Source organism: Stenella coeruleoalba (genome assembly GCF_951394435.1).
Source record: "Stenella coeruleoalba genome assembly, chromosome: X".
NCBI classification, from domain to species: domain Eukaryota; kingdom Metazoa; phylum Chordata; class Mammalia; order Artiodactyla; family Delphinidae; genus Stenella; species Stenella coeruleoalba.
In genome coordinates this window covers 36,917,575-36,934,230 of record NC_137152.1, presented here as the reverse complement: position 1 = coordinate 36,934,230, position 16,656 = coordinate 36,917,575, and the positions used below count along the sequence as shown (strand labels likewise).

General features: G+C 55.9%; 1 protein-coding gene across 7 annotated transcripts in view; it reads right to left on the bottom strand.

The window, feature by feature from the left end:
• RBM10 (RNA binding motif protein 10) overlaps positions 1 to 16,656 on the bottom strand; it is a 29,532-nt gene that overhangs the window by 2,098 nt on the left and 10,778 nt on the right. For 2 of the 7 annotated variants that reach the window (XM_079911576.1, XM_079911582.1), the window contains exons 3-17: positions 12,884 to 13,109; positions 11,177 to 11,407; positions 9,254 to 9,323; positions 7,285 to 7,358; positions 5,772 to 5,858; positions 3,641 to 3,701; positions 3,321 to 3,497; positions 2,778 to 2,938; positions 2,505 to 2,602; positions 2,331 to 2,418; positions 1,539 to 1,725; positions 1,293 to 1,435; positions 1,089 to 1,206; positions 913 to 1,004; positions 661 to 825 (exon numbers count right to left, since the gene is read on the bottom strand). In XM_079911576.1, coding sequence (XP_079767702.1) covers positions 661 to 825; positions 913 to 1,004; positions 1,089 to 1,206; positions 1,293 to 1,435; positions 1,539 to 1,725; positions 2,331 to 2,418; positions 2,505 to 2,602; positions 2,778 to 2,938; positions 3,321 to 3,497; positions 3,641 to 3,701; positions 5,772 to 5,858; positions 7,285 to 7,358; positions 9,254 to 9,323; positions 11,177 to 11,407; positions 12,884 to 13,109 — 1,978 coding nt within the window. The remainder of the gene's footprint in view (positions 1 to 660; positions 826 to 912; positions 1,005 to 1,088; positions 1,207 to 1,292; positions 1,436 to 1,538; positions 1,726 to 2,330; positions 2,419 to 2,504; positions 2,603 to 2,777; positions 2,939 to 3,320; positions 3,498 to 3,640; positions 3,702 to 5,771; positions 5,859 to 7,284; positions 7,359 to 9,253; positions 9,324 to 11,176; positions 11,408 to 12,883; positions 13,110 to 16,656) is intronic. The other 5 variants (XM_079911579.1, XM_079911577.1, XM_079911578.1 and 2 more) reach the window with 5 other exon arrangements.

The following is a 16,656-nucleotide window of genomic DNA, read 5'->3' as shown; positions in this document are numbered from 1 at the left end:
GTCGTTGCCCAACCCCGACCCCCAGGCACAACACCATTTTTAGAATTTACCAGGCTGCCAAAGGAACACGTAGTTCTTGCTTCTAAGTGTTGCACCCAGACTGTCATACTCTTCCTCCACAGACAAGACACTGAGGTTCCCTCCAACTGCCCACCACCACAGAACACTGCAATGGTTGTCTTCCTGCCCACCCCCTGATGGGCCCGCGAGAAGTTCTCTGGGGTATATATACACAGACAGACACGGACACACCCTTAGGTGGGGTTCTGGGCCCAAAGGAGCATGCGTGCGCATTTGTTTCCACAGGCAGGGCTAGCCTGGCTTCAGGCGTGCCCACACCAGCCCACATTGCCACCAACAGCACAAAGGTTCCCACCAGGGGATGGGAAAGCAGACAGGGTACACTTGGATGGCACTGGCCACCTCAGGGAGGTGGGCAGCCCTACCATGTACCTGGTAGGGAGACGGCCCTGGCTCAAGGTCACGCAGCAAAGAGCAGAGCTGGACCGGGAGCCTGGTCTCTCCTGGGCACAACTACTGCCCACGTGCACATCCACCGCCATCCCCTCCCTTGGCAGCGGAGGATAACAGATGACAGAATGGCATTCATCAGAAGACACCTAACAGCCAGCCAGTGACTGCTGGACTCCCAGTGTTCACCTGTTGGGCCGTCTTGGTCTTGTGCTTTTCCTTCTTCTCTTTGCCCTCCTTCGAGGGCGCTCCCGTTTCCTTATGCCCATCAGCTGACTGCTCCAGGGCAGGAACATAGGTCCGCCTTTCCCCATCCCAGTACAGGTACTGCTGGCTCTGAGCATTGTAGTAGTACTGGGGGAGGTGGGGGAGAAGGGGTGTGAGGGAAGACCTCGAGGAGGGGACTGCAGACCCTGCCCACTCCCCAGACTGCCCTATCACCTGAGAGTTGGGGTCGTAGTAGAGGCCAGTCTGGGGGTCATAGTAGTAGCCAGATGTCTCGTCGTACTGGTAGGTGGAGACGTCAGGAACAGCTGGAGAGTGAGAAGAGGGGGTCGCACTCCTCTCTGCTTTGTTAAGGAATTCCCCACCCCTCACCATAGGCCATGGCTACTCACGGTACTGGCTGTAGGACTCCTGGGCAGAGGGACTCGTGGCTGGTGGCAGGGAAGAGCTGGGATGGGTGGGGCTCTGGAGCTCAGATTTGAGCACAGCGGGTGACATGATGGTGTATGACTAGTCACGGGGCAAGACAGGGGAACAGGGCTCAGTGTCTACCAGTGCCCCCATGGCCCCCAGGACCTCCCCTTGATTTTCCTCACCTGGCTGTTGGCAGCAGTGCCCTGGCTGCCGCTTGCTTCAGCTGCTGACTGCTGGTAGACACCAGGGGTGGCACCAGGCTGGGTGCGGGAGAAAGCCTGCAGGGACACAGAGTCTGCCCCAGGCTCCAGGGAGGCCTCGGGACCTGTAAAGGGGGACAGGGAAAAAGGAGAACGTGAACGGCAGGGCCCAGGACCCTATGCTTGCCAGTCCCCACCATGGGCTCAGGGAGAGATGCTGAGGCTAACCTGCTCCGGCTGGGTCCCCTTTGGTTCCAGTGATGCCGGGGCCCTTCGTGCCCTTGAGGTAGCCATGGGCATAGAGAGAGGACTCTGTGCCCTGGCTGCCGCCATAGCCCTCCTCCTGTTGGTAGTAGCTGTAGTCGACCGGTGGCTCCTCGGGGGTGGCCCAGGCACCCTCCCCACCCTGGGAGGCCTGAGGGGCAGGTGGGAGGGGTTCATTAGCAGAGGAGGGGGCACAGAGGGGAGGGGGACCAGCTAAGAGACGTCTGCCCACAAGTGAAGCAAGTGTCTGCTGACAGAAAGCATGCAGCCCTCAAACAAGGGCCACCCGGCCAGAGCAGAGCAGGGTGGTGACAAAAACAAGACTGGAACAAAGACATGCGCCAAAACGCTCCTAGGGCTGACACTGGTACATGTGTTGCGTGATATATGTGTTGGGTGTCAGACCAAGGAAGATACCATCCTCCCCTTCTTTATTGTCATCTGCCAATTTTCTTGCAGCCACTTATAAATTCCCTTTTACCAAGAAAGGTTGTAACAATTCAGGATGATATACAGCTACCAAACAGAACAGAAAAGCAGCCGCGACGGCGCTGAAAAGGAAAGCCTGGGAGGAGGTGCCTGGGAAGGGAGCTGCAGCGCGGACCCCATAGCCCCCACCGGCGACCACTGTGAGAGGTTTTCGGGGCCACAGGAAGCCAAAACAGCAAGCCAGCCCTCCTGTTTGCAGAGAGGGAGCGGGAGGGTGGAGGCGGCCCAGGTACAGGGATGCTGGGGTGGAGGGGAGTCTCTGAGTACCTGCGAGATGGCCCACTGGGCCGCGGCAATGGCAGTGCTGGCCACAGAGGCAGCATTGATGCGACTGCCTTCGTTGGAGGCCATGTCCCTGGGGAGGATGTCAGAGACTGGGAGTGAGACAGGAGGCCCCAAGCTGGGGGGCAAGCTGGGAAAGGACACAGGTGGGGCCCTGACCTCTTAGAACCCTTGGCAAACTCAACGTTGATGGTCTTGCCGTCGATGGTGAGCGGCGGGTGCAGGGCCTGCAGGATCTGCAGCAGCTGGGCTGCCTCCTGGGGGAGGAGGTGGCGGGGGCAGGGGCAGAAGGGTCAGGCCCGGGGAGGTCCCCGGCTCCATTGCCCCATTTCCAGGCTTGGGGCCGCGGTGGGGGGCTAGGGTCAGGGTCCCTCCTCCCTGCCCCGGGGGCCGGGATCCTGGCTGCCCGGCCCCCCCCTGTGCCGCCCTCACCACGATGGTGGAGAGCTGGATGAAGGCAAAGCCACGGTTCAGTTGGGTCTGCTTGTCCTTGATGACGCGTACGTTGGAGGAGGACAGCACTGCGTAGGGTGCCAGGGCCCCCAGGATGGAATCCATGGTGCTGTGTGGGTTCAGGTTGCGCAAAATGATGGCTGCAGGAAGGGGCCCAGTATTAGGAAGCACCACTGATATTCTGCTCCCGTCCTACCCTCTGGTGGCTCCCCTCTGCTCCCTCTCCCCTGGCCTCCGCGTCCTTGCGCCCACTGCTTCCCCTCACCTCTTCCTCTCAGATAAACTCTGCTTGTCAGTCCAAGTCCCAGCTCGGTCACCCACCTGCTGAGAACCTTCTCAACACACCCCCAAAGTCGAGTTTGGCAATGCTCTTCCTCTGCTCTCCCTACATTACATGTGTGTCCCCCCACCAGGCAGAGGCCCCTGGGAGGATGAAGTCCTGGTCACCACCATCTCTCTGGCCTTGGAGAGCCCAGCCTAGACACCCTAGGGCAGGGAGGAAGGAAGGAACAACTGACTCACTGTCGTTGGCGTTCTCTGAGCTCGGCTCCGAGCCCTGTGACAGGGCCTGGGAGGCCAGCACTCCCTGGGCCTGGTAGGGCTGTGGCAGGGGCAGCAGGCCCTGGCTTAGCTCCCGACCACCCAGCGGTAGTGTCTGCTGATCCAACCTTGCGCCCAGGGGCAGCTTCTGCTCTGCCTCTGTCAGGGGCGGCAGAAGACAGGCCAATGACGAAGGGGGAGGGGCTCCCAGGCTGGTCTCCCTCCTCCCAGAGCACTGGCCCCTCACCCTTCTCCCTCTTCCCAGCAACGTCCCGGGAAAGAGGGAGGTAGGAGGGCCATACCTGACTTGGGCACACCACATTTGAAGCACTTCTCACGGCGTTTGAAGTTCTGGACACCACACTGTGAGGCACAGGCCAGGCTATCAGAGGGGGTGGGGCTTTCCACTGCACCCTCCAAACGTGGATCCAGAGATCCCCCAGGGAACCCGCCATGCCCCGGGAAGGTCCCAGGGTCAGGGGTGGCAGGGGGCTTTGGGGCTCTGGCTGTCCTCCTCGGTCCCGTGAATCTTCCCTTTACATGGTCTCAAATTTGTCCTCAGTGCCAACCCCTCAACTCAGGATCCATAACTCCCCCCCCTCTGTTACCAAGTGCCGCCTGCTCCGAGGTACCAACTCCCAGAAATGCCCCCACCTCCAAAGTCCCTTTGGTAGGTTCCTCTTCCCAAAATGTACTTCCCTATTCAGAAACCCTCGTTATTTCCATCCCTCAAAGCCAGCAGCCCCTCTCTTGCCAGACTCCCACCCCTCCTTCATCTCGAGGACTGGATTGGATCCTGCCGCTCTTGAGAAATAAATCTGCCTGGGATGTTGCAGCCTCTGGAGATGCCCAGCTTTCACCACATTTCTGTCTGTGATCCATGGTCACGTACTAAGCACTGCTCCCGCGCCAGGCTCCGTGCAGGATATGGCCTCTGCCCTCCTGGCCTAACAGTGGGGAGCAGATGTAGCACAGAGGGGCAGCAGGTGAGTCTGTGGAAATGGTCCCCCCCAGGGGCTCTGGGAGGGGAGCGGGCCTAGAGGCCCAGATCACTCAGCTGGGTATAGTCAGCAGGGCTGTTTGATCTGGGAGGTCCAAGAGTTTGGTTTGGTTTTGCTGGGAAGCGACTGCTGGCGGAGGCAGCAAGAGATTTTGTGTAGGAGGGTGAGGAGAGAGGCAAAAGCAAAGGCTGGACAGGGAAGGTGACACTAGATCACAGAGGGGAGTCACACTCAAGCTCAGAGTTGTGGGGGTTTTCAGCAGAGGAGGAGGGACGTGGTCAGAAGTGGTTTTGAGGAATGTCACCAGTGAGGGAGTGGGAGAAAGAGGCAAGAGGCCAGCACACCAGAGAGGGGCCTGTGGCGACTGTGTGGGGGAGGAGGTGAGGACTGGCCTGAGCAGTGGGAATGGCATTTCTGTGATGGAAGTGACAAGACTGGAGAGCAACAGCATGTGGTGGATAAAGGAGAGGAAAGAAAGAGAATCCCCTAGTTTCAAGGAGTATCTGAAAATACAGGAGGGATGGAGTCCTCCCGTCACTCTGTCCCTACCTCTCCAGAGAGGTTGGACACCCGCCTTCTGATATTACTTTTTTGGTTTTGAAATAAGCAGGAACCACTCCCCTTACTGGGCAGAGTTCCTCTTGGGGAGAGGGCCTCCGCAAGCTCTCAGGTCTCCCCTTAGGTCTCAGGGCTGCCAGACGGCTGCAGGAGGTGAGGCTATAGAGTCCCAAGGCTGCTTGTGAGGCTGGCCCCAGGGGAGATCTGAACTCACGGTGGCATCCATGGCCCACGATCAGGAGCAAGGCACAACTCAAGGTTCCACCTCTCTGAGCCTCAGCCTCCTCTTAGGGAATATGACTGCAAAGAGCTACAGCTTGTACCCTAAGTCTCAGGCGGACATGGCTTTGTCAGAGGTTGGGTCACCTGACACAGGCTCTCAGAACACCCTACACGTTCCTTCAGGACAAGAGCTGACACTGAACATTGTTAACGGCGGGCCAGGTGTCGTTCCAAGTGTTACCCTCTCATCACCACATTTCAATCCTCCCAACTACCTTTGGGGAGCGGGGTCATTGGTATTTGCATCATAGAGATGGGGAGAGTGAGGCAAAGAGAGGTTAAATACCCTGACGAAAATCAAGGCAGATTTGGGAGAGTCTAACTTCAGCTAGTCTGGTTCTGAAGCCCACATTTTATGGATCACATTATGCCTCCACTGTCACTAGTCACTTACATAAACATCTGTTTCAAGTCTACTGGGGCTTCAGGCAAGATCGTGCCGCATGAGGGCAGAGCCTGGCACCAAGTGAAAGCTCAGTACAAACTGGTGGGTGGGTGGCAAGGAGCAGCGCTGCTTGAGCTGAGCCAGTCCTCCACACCCACACCACTCAGAGGCCCCGGGGAGACAGAGACGTTGCCACCGCCCCTGTACCTTATTACACAGCCAGTCCTCATTGATCTTGGGCTTGGGGTCGCTGTAGTGCATGGACACCTTCTGGCCCAGGATGTTGAGGGAGTGCTGCGGGGAAAAGCAGAGCACAGTGAGGCCTAGGCAGCAGTGCCCCACGCACCGTCTCAGCACAGGAGAAGAGAGTGAGCGAGCCCTTCAGCTGGATGGATGAGGGACAGGGAACGGAGGGAGGTCGGAGAACTGACGAGGGAAGAAGGAAGGGAAGGAGGGAGGGAAAGCGCCACAGCCCTCGGGCGCAGCTGTTTGCTGCCTTTCCGGGCACGCGCACGCACACGTGAACACACGCCACCAGGCACACAGTGCTCGGCTGCCCGAAGCTTGCCGGACAGCGGGGGAAACCCCCACTCGGCCCTGACACTGCCAGGCCACACCCAGGGCCAGCACTACACAGGCTACACTTGGGATGAGGGGGGACGGGGAGGGGAGGGGAGGGAGAGGAGGGGAGAGAAAGAGAGAAAGAGAGAGCGCACGCGCACTAGTGCTGGAGAAGGGGAAAAAGAAAGAGCCATATTTAAAAGATGGACGGTCCTGCTGTGAGGCTGTCTTCCCGTGGCTGGCTGGGTCCTGGGCCCATGGCACTAGCCTGTGGACCGGCAGAGATGGCCCCAGGGCCGCCCCTGCTGAGCCTCCCTTCCACCACATCGCCCCTTCCTCCCCTGAGGCTTTCCTTCAGTGCCCCACACCAGTGAGCTGGGCTCTGGGTGCGTGAGCAGAAGCTTTGGGTCTCTGAAGGTCCCAAAGCTGCTGGGTTGGGAGCCCGTGCCAGGCTGGGGGAGCAGGCTCCCCTCCCTTCTGGACAGCACGGCTCCTCGCTGAGAGGGCAGGCCTGTCCCTAGCGGAGTGGGGCAAGTGGTGACTCCTGTGGGGGCCAGGTGCAGTGGGAGGGGTGGGGTGACCGAAGTGAGTCCTGGTGAATGAAACCATCACTCCTGACTGGTACTTTCGATCAACAGAGCAGTGCTGGCCTGTCCCATGGAAATCAAAGGACCAAACTCACATGCAGGGACAGAGCTGGCAAAACAGGACTTGCTAGTTAGTGTGCCAACAGCTAAGTTCCCCAATGGCTGGACTTCCAGCGGTGCCCAAGAGTGGAACAGAGTCCTGGCTCTGCCTGACCCCAGAGCAGGGCGGTCCCCCGGGGAGTGGGAACTTAGGTGGAAGAACCCCACCCCCACCCCACCCCCAAGGCAGCCCTTTCTCTGAAAGCTCAGCCAGGAGAGGAAGAGAGGCAGAGCTAGTGCCTGGCCAGTGGGAAGGGCCAGTGGTGAGTGTGGGTTCCTGATGGGAAGCCCAGTGGGTAGCGAGAGATGGGAAGAGGAGATAGTGAGGGTCAGGAAGGGGGAGAGAGGGGGTGGGGGGATGGGACACAGGGCCACAGGGCAGGGAACTGTGTCCGTAAGAATCAGGCGATGGGGAGCGCTCGATTACAAAGTAGTATTTGTTTGGGGGGGGGGTTCAAGTGCGGCAAAGCAACCTGATTGGCTTCCATCCATCGTGTAGCGTCCTGCAAGTGACTAAACTCGACGAAGGCGAAGCCCCGGCTCTGACCTGGAGACAGCATTCAGATACAGACGCAGTGGGTTAGTCAACAGCTTTGGACACACGGCGTTCCCGGGGGCGGGACCCGAGGGGAGAGGACTGGGGGGCAGAGAGGGAAGTGGGGAGAGGAAAAAGGAAGAAAGGGAGAGAGAGAAGCAAAGAAAGACCAGGGTGTGGGAGGCAAGGTAGATGGTCGGGAGGGGCAGGAAAGAGGGAAGCGGGAGGGAAGAAAACAGAGCTGGAGAGGGGTTGGGGGCAGGGGATACACACACGCCAGCTGGGAAGAAAGACAGAGAGATGGGGCTCAGGCACACCTGCCCGGACAGCCTGGGGTGATAGAGATGGAGAGAAGGAGCTGGGAGGGAAAGGGTACAAGGAGACGTCTCCAGAGAAGGAAGGAGGACAGATGGGCAGGCAGCTGGCTTCACATGGGCCAGAATAAATAACCAAATGGTGGGGCCCAGCACAAGGCCAGGGCAGCCCAGGAGGGGTCCTGTAACAGGTGTTTAATCAAAGGAGCAAAAGAGAAGCTGGGCCAGGCTGCTCGGGGAGGCTGGGAAGGCTCTAGGCCCAACAGGAACCAGAGGGAGTTAGGGACACAAGGTCACCTCAGCCTCACCACAGTCCAGGGAAGGTTGGCCTCACCAGGGAGCCACCTCAGGGCCAAGCTGGGAAGATTACAGCCACCTACAGTCCAAGTCCTCCAAGACAGCAGGAGAATGGGGGCCAGGATCGTCCAGGTAGATCTTAAAGAATCAGCAGGTGCCTGGGAGAAGCGCCCAGGGCCACAGAGAGGGCTGCACCTGGGACAGCGCCTCAGGGAGACCAGAATCCTGTCAGCTTGGCTGGGGTACAGCAGAGCAAGACCTACATGCTATGAAGAGAGACTCCAGGCCTGGCCAGGGCTGGGAAAAGGATCCAGGGCTTGATACCAGGGGAAAGTAGCTCCTTCTTTGGAGGTGCACACACAGGGAGGGCTTAGACACGGCGGGACTTGAGGGGCATGCTTGATCTCCGAAAGAATAACCATTAGGATGCACAGGAGGATGGAATGGTATAATTAAAGAGAGACAGAGACAGAGACAGAGACAGAGAGAGAGAGACAGAGAGAGAGACAGAGAGAGACAGAGAGACAGAGAGACAGAGAGAGAGAGAGAGAGAGAGAGAGAGAGAGAGAGAGAGAGAGAGAGATGGAGAGAGAGAGAGATGGAGAGATGGAGGCGTGGGGAGGAGAGAGACTGAGAGATGCAGAGAGAAGCCCAGGCAGAACGAGGCCCCACTGTGCCTGCCCTGGGGAGCCTGGGCCAGAGGTCCTGCAGAGACAACCCCCCACCACCCTACTAACCTCAGGCCAGCTCCAAGCAGCCTGCAAGAGGGAGGGAGGGAACAAGCGAGGCCAGCGATCCTGGCTGCTCCTTGGGATGCACCCTTGGACAAGAGCCATCCCCTGCCTCCCCTCTTGGGACACATGGGTGGGGCCGTGTCAGACCTCTTTCTGGTCAGAGGCTGTTACCAGAAAAATGTGGGGGAGAGCAAGGGGCAGGGGAAGGAGAAGAAAGGGGAGGGAAGGGAGGCTACTGGGGGGACGGGGTGACCATCTCAGATACTCAGAGTCCCAAAGAGGAGGTTCCCCGGAGCCTGGCCCTGGCCCTGCCCCCGGGGAGCACTCAGCTCATCTCAGAGCTGCACCCCCTCCCTGACAGCCTCGCACAAGAGGCTACTGGCCGGAGCTGTGAGGAGAGTGGGATGAGGGGGAGAGAAGAAGAGGGTACCCCCAAGCTGCCCATTCCCAGCTGTGGCAGGAAGGCAGGGTAGGGAGGGTGAGGGAAAAGGCAGAGGCAGGAGGGAGACTCGGAGGCTGAGGCTGGCCAGTGGAAGAGGAAGGTACTAGAACAAAAGCTCACCTGAGGATTTGTTCCGCATCAGCCGGACCTCCCGTGCTTGGACGCCGTGGGACTGCAGCTGGCCACGGATCTGTACGGGGCGATACGGATTGGAGCAAGCTCAGCACGAGGGGGCTACTGGGTACCTGAGGCTGGCTGGAGGCCTCCAGGACCCCAGAGGGTCATAGGGGATGTGCACACACTGTCTCCTCTCCCTCTCTCAGGGCTTTCCCCCAAGTGACCACAGCCCCAGCCCCACACTAGTACCCAGTCTCAGCTTTCAGCCCCAGACTTGCAGAGTGAGTCAAATGAAAAAAGGGGCATGGTGCAAGGTGAAGCATGGCAGCATAACGACCCTCAGGGATGGAGAACAGCAAGAGAGCAAGCGAGCCAGCAGCTCAAGAATGGTGGGCAGGGGTGGTCTGACAACAGGCTTGGTGCAGCCACAGAGCAAGGAAAGCTGGCAAGCAATTCTGGCCCTTTGCAAAGGGACTGCCCTCCGGCTTGCATCAAGAGAGACCCATGACAAAAAGTACGAAACTGGGAAGGACTGGGGACTGAGCAAACCCCAAACATGTGTGCTAGACCATAAATGGAGCAGTAACTTGGGGTGGAAACCAAAAGGCATGGCCGTGGGATTTGGAAAGCTTCCTGGATGACCTAAGCCAGAGGGAAGCTGCAGATGCAATTTGGGATTTGGACCAGGCGAGGCAGAGTCTCTAGGCCAGTGGTGCCTCTCGCAAGCGATTGGGAGCCTGTGCTGGGCATTCTTGGGCAGCAGCCTTAATGCCTCTGGGCCTGTTTCCTCATCAGGTTCAACAACAAAAGGGAAATTAAACATACACATACAAGGATGAAAAAGAAAGACACACAGGAGCAGATCAGAACTGCTAACACTCAGGGAGAGCTCAGGAAACAGCTAGAATGTGGGCTCTGGGGTTCAGCTGTCCAGGTTCAGACCCCAACTCTGCTGTGCCACTCACCGGCTGTGGGACCTGAGGCAAACTGCTTCACTGCTGGGGGCCTGGCTTCCTCATCCGTAGAATGAAAATACAAAGAGTACCTTCCCTACAGGGTGGCTGTGCAGATTAAATCAGACCTGACATGTGGCCCACCCTGTGATAAATCCTCCACAGATGTCAGCACTCAGTTACCGTCTGACCCTGAACAGTGCAGGTGGGCCAGACCTGAAAGCTCTCAAGCACACAGGTGGGGTTTTCTCTGCGACAACATAGGCAGCCAGCAGGTTTCAGAGGAGAGATGAGCAGAGAATTCACGGGCAGTGGGGAGGAGGCGGAGAACTGGGGAGGCTAGTGAGGAGGCTGTTCTAGTGGCCCACTTGGGGTTTTCCTGCTCTCTAGGAGAGGTCTGCACGAGAAGGGAGGAGGATCGGAGGGAACGTCACACAGGAAAACAGGGTGGGAAGGCTGCAGCAGCAATGAAGTCAAAGGAGAACCCAAGGCTCTGTGGTCGTGCCAGTGAGGAGATCTGATGCTGCTGGCAAAAGAGGGTGGAGGGCGGGGAATGAGAATAAAACCTCAGAAAATCCCACGGGGAACCACCCCACCGCCCAGGCTGCAGGGTCTCCACAACATCTCTGTCACCAGAAATATCTGGCACTGGGACTGGTGAGCATCTGGCCTTTGATGGACATTTGCAGAATGGATGGATGGCCAGTGGAATGTGCAGAAGGAATGCTCTGTTCCCTCCCCCACCCACCACCACAGCCCCTGGGCCAAGTCAGCCTATCCAACGCTCCTCCCTTCCAGACTAGGAGACAACAAGGCCTATCGGGGGACGGATCAGTGCTGGCGGACAGAAGCTAGTGGGGATAAGGCATGAAAAGTGCTGAGGTTGGGGGTAAGGGAGAAGCTGAGGGCCCTGGAGGAGACCCAGCCTGGCCTCCTGCTCTGCCACCTGCCCAGGGACACGGGGGGCACGTACGTCATCCTCAGTGGCTGCCTGTGGCAGCATCCTCAGCATGACGATGTTACTGGCCTTCTCCTCCTCCTCCTCCTCCTCCTCCTCCTCCTCCTCCTCCCCTTGCTCGGTCCGATAGTCCTGGTCCCGATAGTCGCCGTCTCGGGGGAAGCCTGGTGGGCCGGTGGGGCTGTGCCTGTGCCGCCGCCGCCGCCTACGCTGAGTCTCGGAGCCCGGGGAGGCCTCGTAGGAATCCTGGCCAACAGAATGAGACGAGAGACACCAGACGGGCAGTCAGTCTGGGGTGGGCCTAGGAGCTGGCCGCTGGCTCTCCGAGGCAGGCAGGCTCTGAAAGCCAGGGGTGGGCGGGCTCCGGCTAAAGGCTTGGGGCAGGCAATGTGGGCAGGCCCTGGACTGCAACCCTTCTGGGGTTGGAGATTCTCCCCAGGATGCTTTTGGGGGCTGCTTTGGTGGGGAGTGGGGAGAGGCCGGTGGCAGTATTGGTGTGGGAGAGGAACTCCCACAGACAGGTGACCAGACACCATTTAAAACCTCCTTGGGAAGAGACCATTTGGGGTTGGCACACTAAACCCTGCTCTGTTTCTCCCCCCTCCTCCCTCGCCAGCTCAGCTAGCATGTGCACAATTTTTCCCTGTGCCATGGAAGGCCACACCTCGCTTAAGATTCCCAGCCTGGGCCCTGCCACCAAGTCGTGGGTTTAGGAATAGCTTAAGACCTCAGCCAGAGCCAGCCAGCAGGGCCTGGCAAAGGTGCGAGGGCTACAGCGCTGCCTTCCGGTCCCTGATCCTCTGCCTGGCCAGTCCTCCATCACCACCAGGTTCTCTCCTAACAGGGTGTGGTCACTGGATTCCTGGGCGTTGCCCAAACCATCCTTTCAGGACTAAGCAAGCCAGGCCTGGGTCCACACCCCTCCTGCCCTCACGGAGGCCAGATAACTCAGCACTCCACTCTTCCTGGTCCACCCAGGGCCCAGCCAGTGCCCTGGAGACATCCAGGCACAGCTCACAGCTGCCATCGAGGAAGCTTGGTTGCCCACCACAGGGGTCTTTCCATTGGACCCCCCAGAGGGTGGCCGGCAGCCCACACTCTGCTTCCCACTGGAAAGGAGAGCTGTCTGCTTGTGTGGATCAGGGCCCTGACGCCCCCTCAACTTGGGGTTCCCGTAAGGCAAGGCTGCTGCTTCCCGTCAGATGGGGGCTCCCTGATGGTGAACATCATGCCTCCCCACTCAGGCCAGGGCTAACTATACAACATGGAAATGGCTAGCTTCTGAGCTCAAAGTAGAGGCCTGAGGGGACTTCCCCTTCTGTCTAGAGGCTCTGCCACCACTGGGAATGCCCACGGTCAGCCCCCCAGAGCTGCTTTGCTTGGTGATATCCAAGTGATATCCAAGTGCCCTCCCAACCCTAGATGCCGGGTCCCCAAATTGGCTGGGAGCAGGCAGTATAGGGCTTGCAGTGAACCCTGAACAACAGGGAAGAAGGGAGACAGGTGGTGGCCAGGGGCCCTCAGAAGTATAGAGCCAAGCACGTGGAAGTTAGGGAGACCCAACTTGGGAGAGGAGCCCTCAGAGAGGGGAGTGGGGACAGACCCTCCAGGTGAGGCAAAGCCACCGAGCACAGTCTGAAGGCATGGGAGCTGAGAGCTACCTGCACACGGTGCTACAGCCAGACAGAGGCCCTGCAGGAGCTGGCCCTCCCCTGCCCTCACCTCTGCACTCTGCTCTTCAGACGAGTCATCATAGTCGTGCTTGCCCTCCTGGCTGCCATACTCGCGGGGATATGAGCGGTAGTCCATGTCCCGGTAGTCGTGATCCCGGCTGCGGTTCTCCCCACCATCATCCTGTGAACGATCAGCGGCTCCGTAACGGCCAGTCCTGTCTCCACGACCCCCTCTGGGGAAAGAAGGATGGGGAGGGAAGAGAGGGCAATCCTTTCTGAAAGGTGCAAGAGGTGAGAGTGACCCCACCCACCCCCCTCCCTAGACCCTCAGCCCCAACCCCTGACAGGGATCCCTACATGCTGACCCCGTGGGGCCAACTGGCTCCCACCTCTCCCTCAAATTCAACCCACTTCTCTCCTTCCCTTCCCCACCTCTCCATTCCCTCACTGGGCCCTTAGATGTGGAACCCCGACTGGTCTCCTCACCTCCACCCAGGCCTCCCCTAGTTTACTCTCTATACCCCAAATGTGAGTGAGGGTTTCACAAGGCAAAGTCAATCAAGCCCAACCATATTGCTCCTTACAAAACACCAAAATGCTCACTAAGGTCCTACAATGTCTGCAGGGTCCTGCGGGATGAGGTCCCTGCTGACCTCTTTCCTTCCACCTCATCGTGCACTGTGCTACCCTGCACCCCTGTTCCACGGTCACCTTGCTAGCACTGGCAGCTGTCTGTTTGCACGTATGTATATATGTATGTATTTATTTTGTGCGGGCTTTTCTCTGGCTGCGGCGAGCGGAGGCTACTCTTTGTTGCGGTACGCAGGCTTCTCATTGTATGTATGTATGTATGTATTTATTTCGCGTGGGCTTTTCTCTGGCTGCGGCAAGTGGAGGCTACTCTTCGTTGCGGTACGCGGGCTTCTCATTGTATGTAGTTATGTATTTATTTATTTTGCGTGGGCTTTTCTCTGCTTGCGGCGAGCGGAGGCTACTCTTCGTTGAGGTATGCAGGCTTCTCATTGTGTGTATGTATGTATTTATTTCGCGTGAGCTTTTCTCTGGTTGCGGTGAGAGGAGGCTACTCTTCGTTGCGGTACGTGGGCTTCTCATTGTATGTATGTATGTATGTATTTATTTCGCGTGGGCTTTTCTCTGGTTGCAGCGAGCAGGGGCTACTCTTTGTTGTGGTGCGCGGGCTTCTCATTGCGGTGGCTTCTCTTGTTGCGGAGCACGGGCTCTAGGCATGCGGGCTTCAGCAACATGGGCTCGGTAGTCGTGGCTCGTGGGCTCTAGAGCGCAGGCTCAGTATTTGTGGCACATGGGCTTAGTTGCTCCGCGGCATGTGGGATCTTCCTGGACCAGGGCTCAAACCCGTGTCCCCTGCATTGGCAGGCGGATTCTTAACCACTGCACCACCAGCGAAGCCCCTGGCAGCTGTTTTGTTAAAATTTCTCCTACTGCAATAACTGTAAAATAATTATCTCAACATTGATTTAATGTGCATTTCTTTGATGATTTAAAAAATTACTAGACTGGCTTCCCTGGTGGCACAGTGTTTGAGAGTCCACCTGCTGATGCAGGGGATGCGAGTTCGTGCCCCGGTCTGGGAAGATCCCGCGTGCCGCGGAGCGGCTGGGCCCGTGAGCCATGGCCGCTGAGCCTGCGCGTCCAGAGCCTGTGCTCCGCAACGGGAGAGGCCACAACAGTGATAGGCCCGCGTACCGCAAAAAAAAAAAAAATTACTAGACTGAGTTTTGGGAGATGAGGGAACCACCTGTTCGGTTCACTGCCCTATTCCCCAAAGCTTAGCTTAGTGCCTAATACTCAGCAGGTGCCCAATAATTATTCTTTGATAAAATAATGACTCTAAAGAGCACTGAGGAACCACTGGACCACCAGGAAACTCCCTCTAAAAGTATTCTAAAAGCAACCAATACATATCTACTTAAAACAAGACAAAAATGGACATCACCATAGACTACTACTAGCAGGATCCCAATCGTGGTCAGAAATGATACTAGAATATCCATTATCCACACCATTATTAACATTATTCTAAGATACTCGCTATTAAACAATTAAACAAAGGAAAAAAAAGATTAAGAGCTGGAAAGGAAAAGGTAAAATTACCATTACTTGTAGATGATATGAGGATGTATCTGCCTAAGCCTAAGAGAATCAACTGAGAACTGATTATAAATAATAAGATAAATCAGTAAAGATGCTGGGTTCAAAATTAATACACAGAAATAAATATTGTGCTTGTATTCAGAGAGCCACTGTTCAGAAATAGGAAGATCCCAAGGATCACTGCATCAAAAAGGTTAAATACCTAGACATGTGCAAGATCTTATGACTATACTTCACACATATAAGCCAGGATACATTTGAAATGGGTCAAAGATTTAAATGGAAGAAATGAAACCATAGAGGAAAAGAAGAATAAAACACGAGATAGTTTTTTGATAATCTTGAAATGGGGTAAACTATGACCCAAATCCAGAAGCCACAGAAGAAAAGACTATTAAATCTGACTACATAAAAATAAAACATTTCTGCTTGGAAAAAACAAAAACCGTCAAAAGCCAAGTCAAGACAAACAATAAACAGGGAAAAGATAAGGGATAAAGAAAAAGGGAACTGAATTCACAGAAAATAATACAGTTGACCTTTGAACAATGCAGGGGTTATGGGCACCGACCCTCTGCTCAGTTGAAAATCCGAGTATAACTTATAGTCAGGCCTCTGTATCTGTGGTTCCTCCACATGCTCAGATTCAACCATGGATCCTGTAGCATTGTAGTATTTACTATTGAAAAGAATCTGTGTATCAGTGGACCTATGCAGTTCAAACCTGTGTTTTTCAAGGGTCAACTGTACAGATGGTTTATATTTGAAAAGATGCTCTATCTCACTCATAATGAAAGATGAAAATTAAAACTATACTGGATAGGTCATTTTTATAACACTTAAAATTTATTTTTGTATATTTTTCCTAAATCATTTTTACTGTGATAAAATATATTTAACAAGAACTTTACCATTTTTTTAAATAAATTTTTTTATTTTTATTTATTTACTATTTTTGGCTGTGTTGGGTCTTCGTTGCTGCACGCGGGCTTTCTCTAGTTGTGGTGAGTGGGAGCTACTCTTCATTGCGGTGCACGGGCTTCTCTTGTAGCGGAGCGCAGGCTCTAGAGTGCGTGGGCTTCAGTAGATGTGGCATGTGGGCTCTAGAGCGCAGGCTCAGTAGTTGTGGGGCACAAGCTTAGCTGCTCCGCGGCATGTGGGATCTTCCCAGACCAGAGCTCGAACCCGTGTCCCCTGCATTGGCAGGCGGATTCTTAACCACTGCACCACCAGGGAGGCCCAAGGACTTTACCATTTTAAAGTATACAACTCAGTGGCACAAAGTACACTCAAAATGTTGTACAGTCATCACCACTATCTATTTCTAGAACCTTTTCATCACCCCAAACAGAAACTCTGTACTCTAATTAAACAATAATTCCCCACACCACCTGGCACTCTCTACTCTAGTTTCTGTCTCTATGAGTTTGCCTATTCTAGGTACCTCATAAAAGTGGACTCATATAACATTTGTCCCTTTGTGTCTGGCTTATCTCACTTAGCAGAATGTTTTCAAGGTTCAGGTTGTAGAATGCATCAGAATTTCATTTCTTTTTATGGCCATATATGTATGTATGGTATATGCTACATCTCTTGATGGACACCTGGGTTGTTTCCACCTACTGGTTGTTTTGGATATTGTGAATAATGCTGCTATGAACACTGGTGTACAAGTATCTGTTTGAGTCC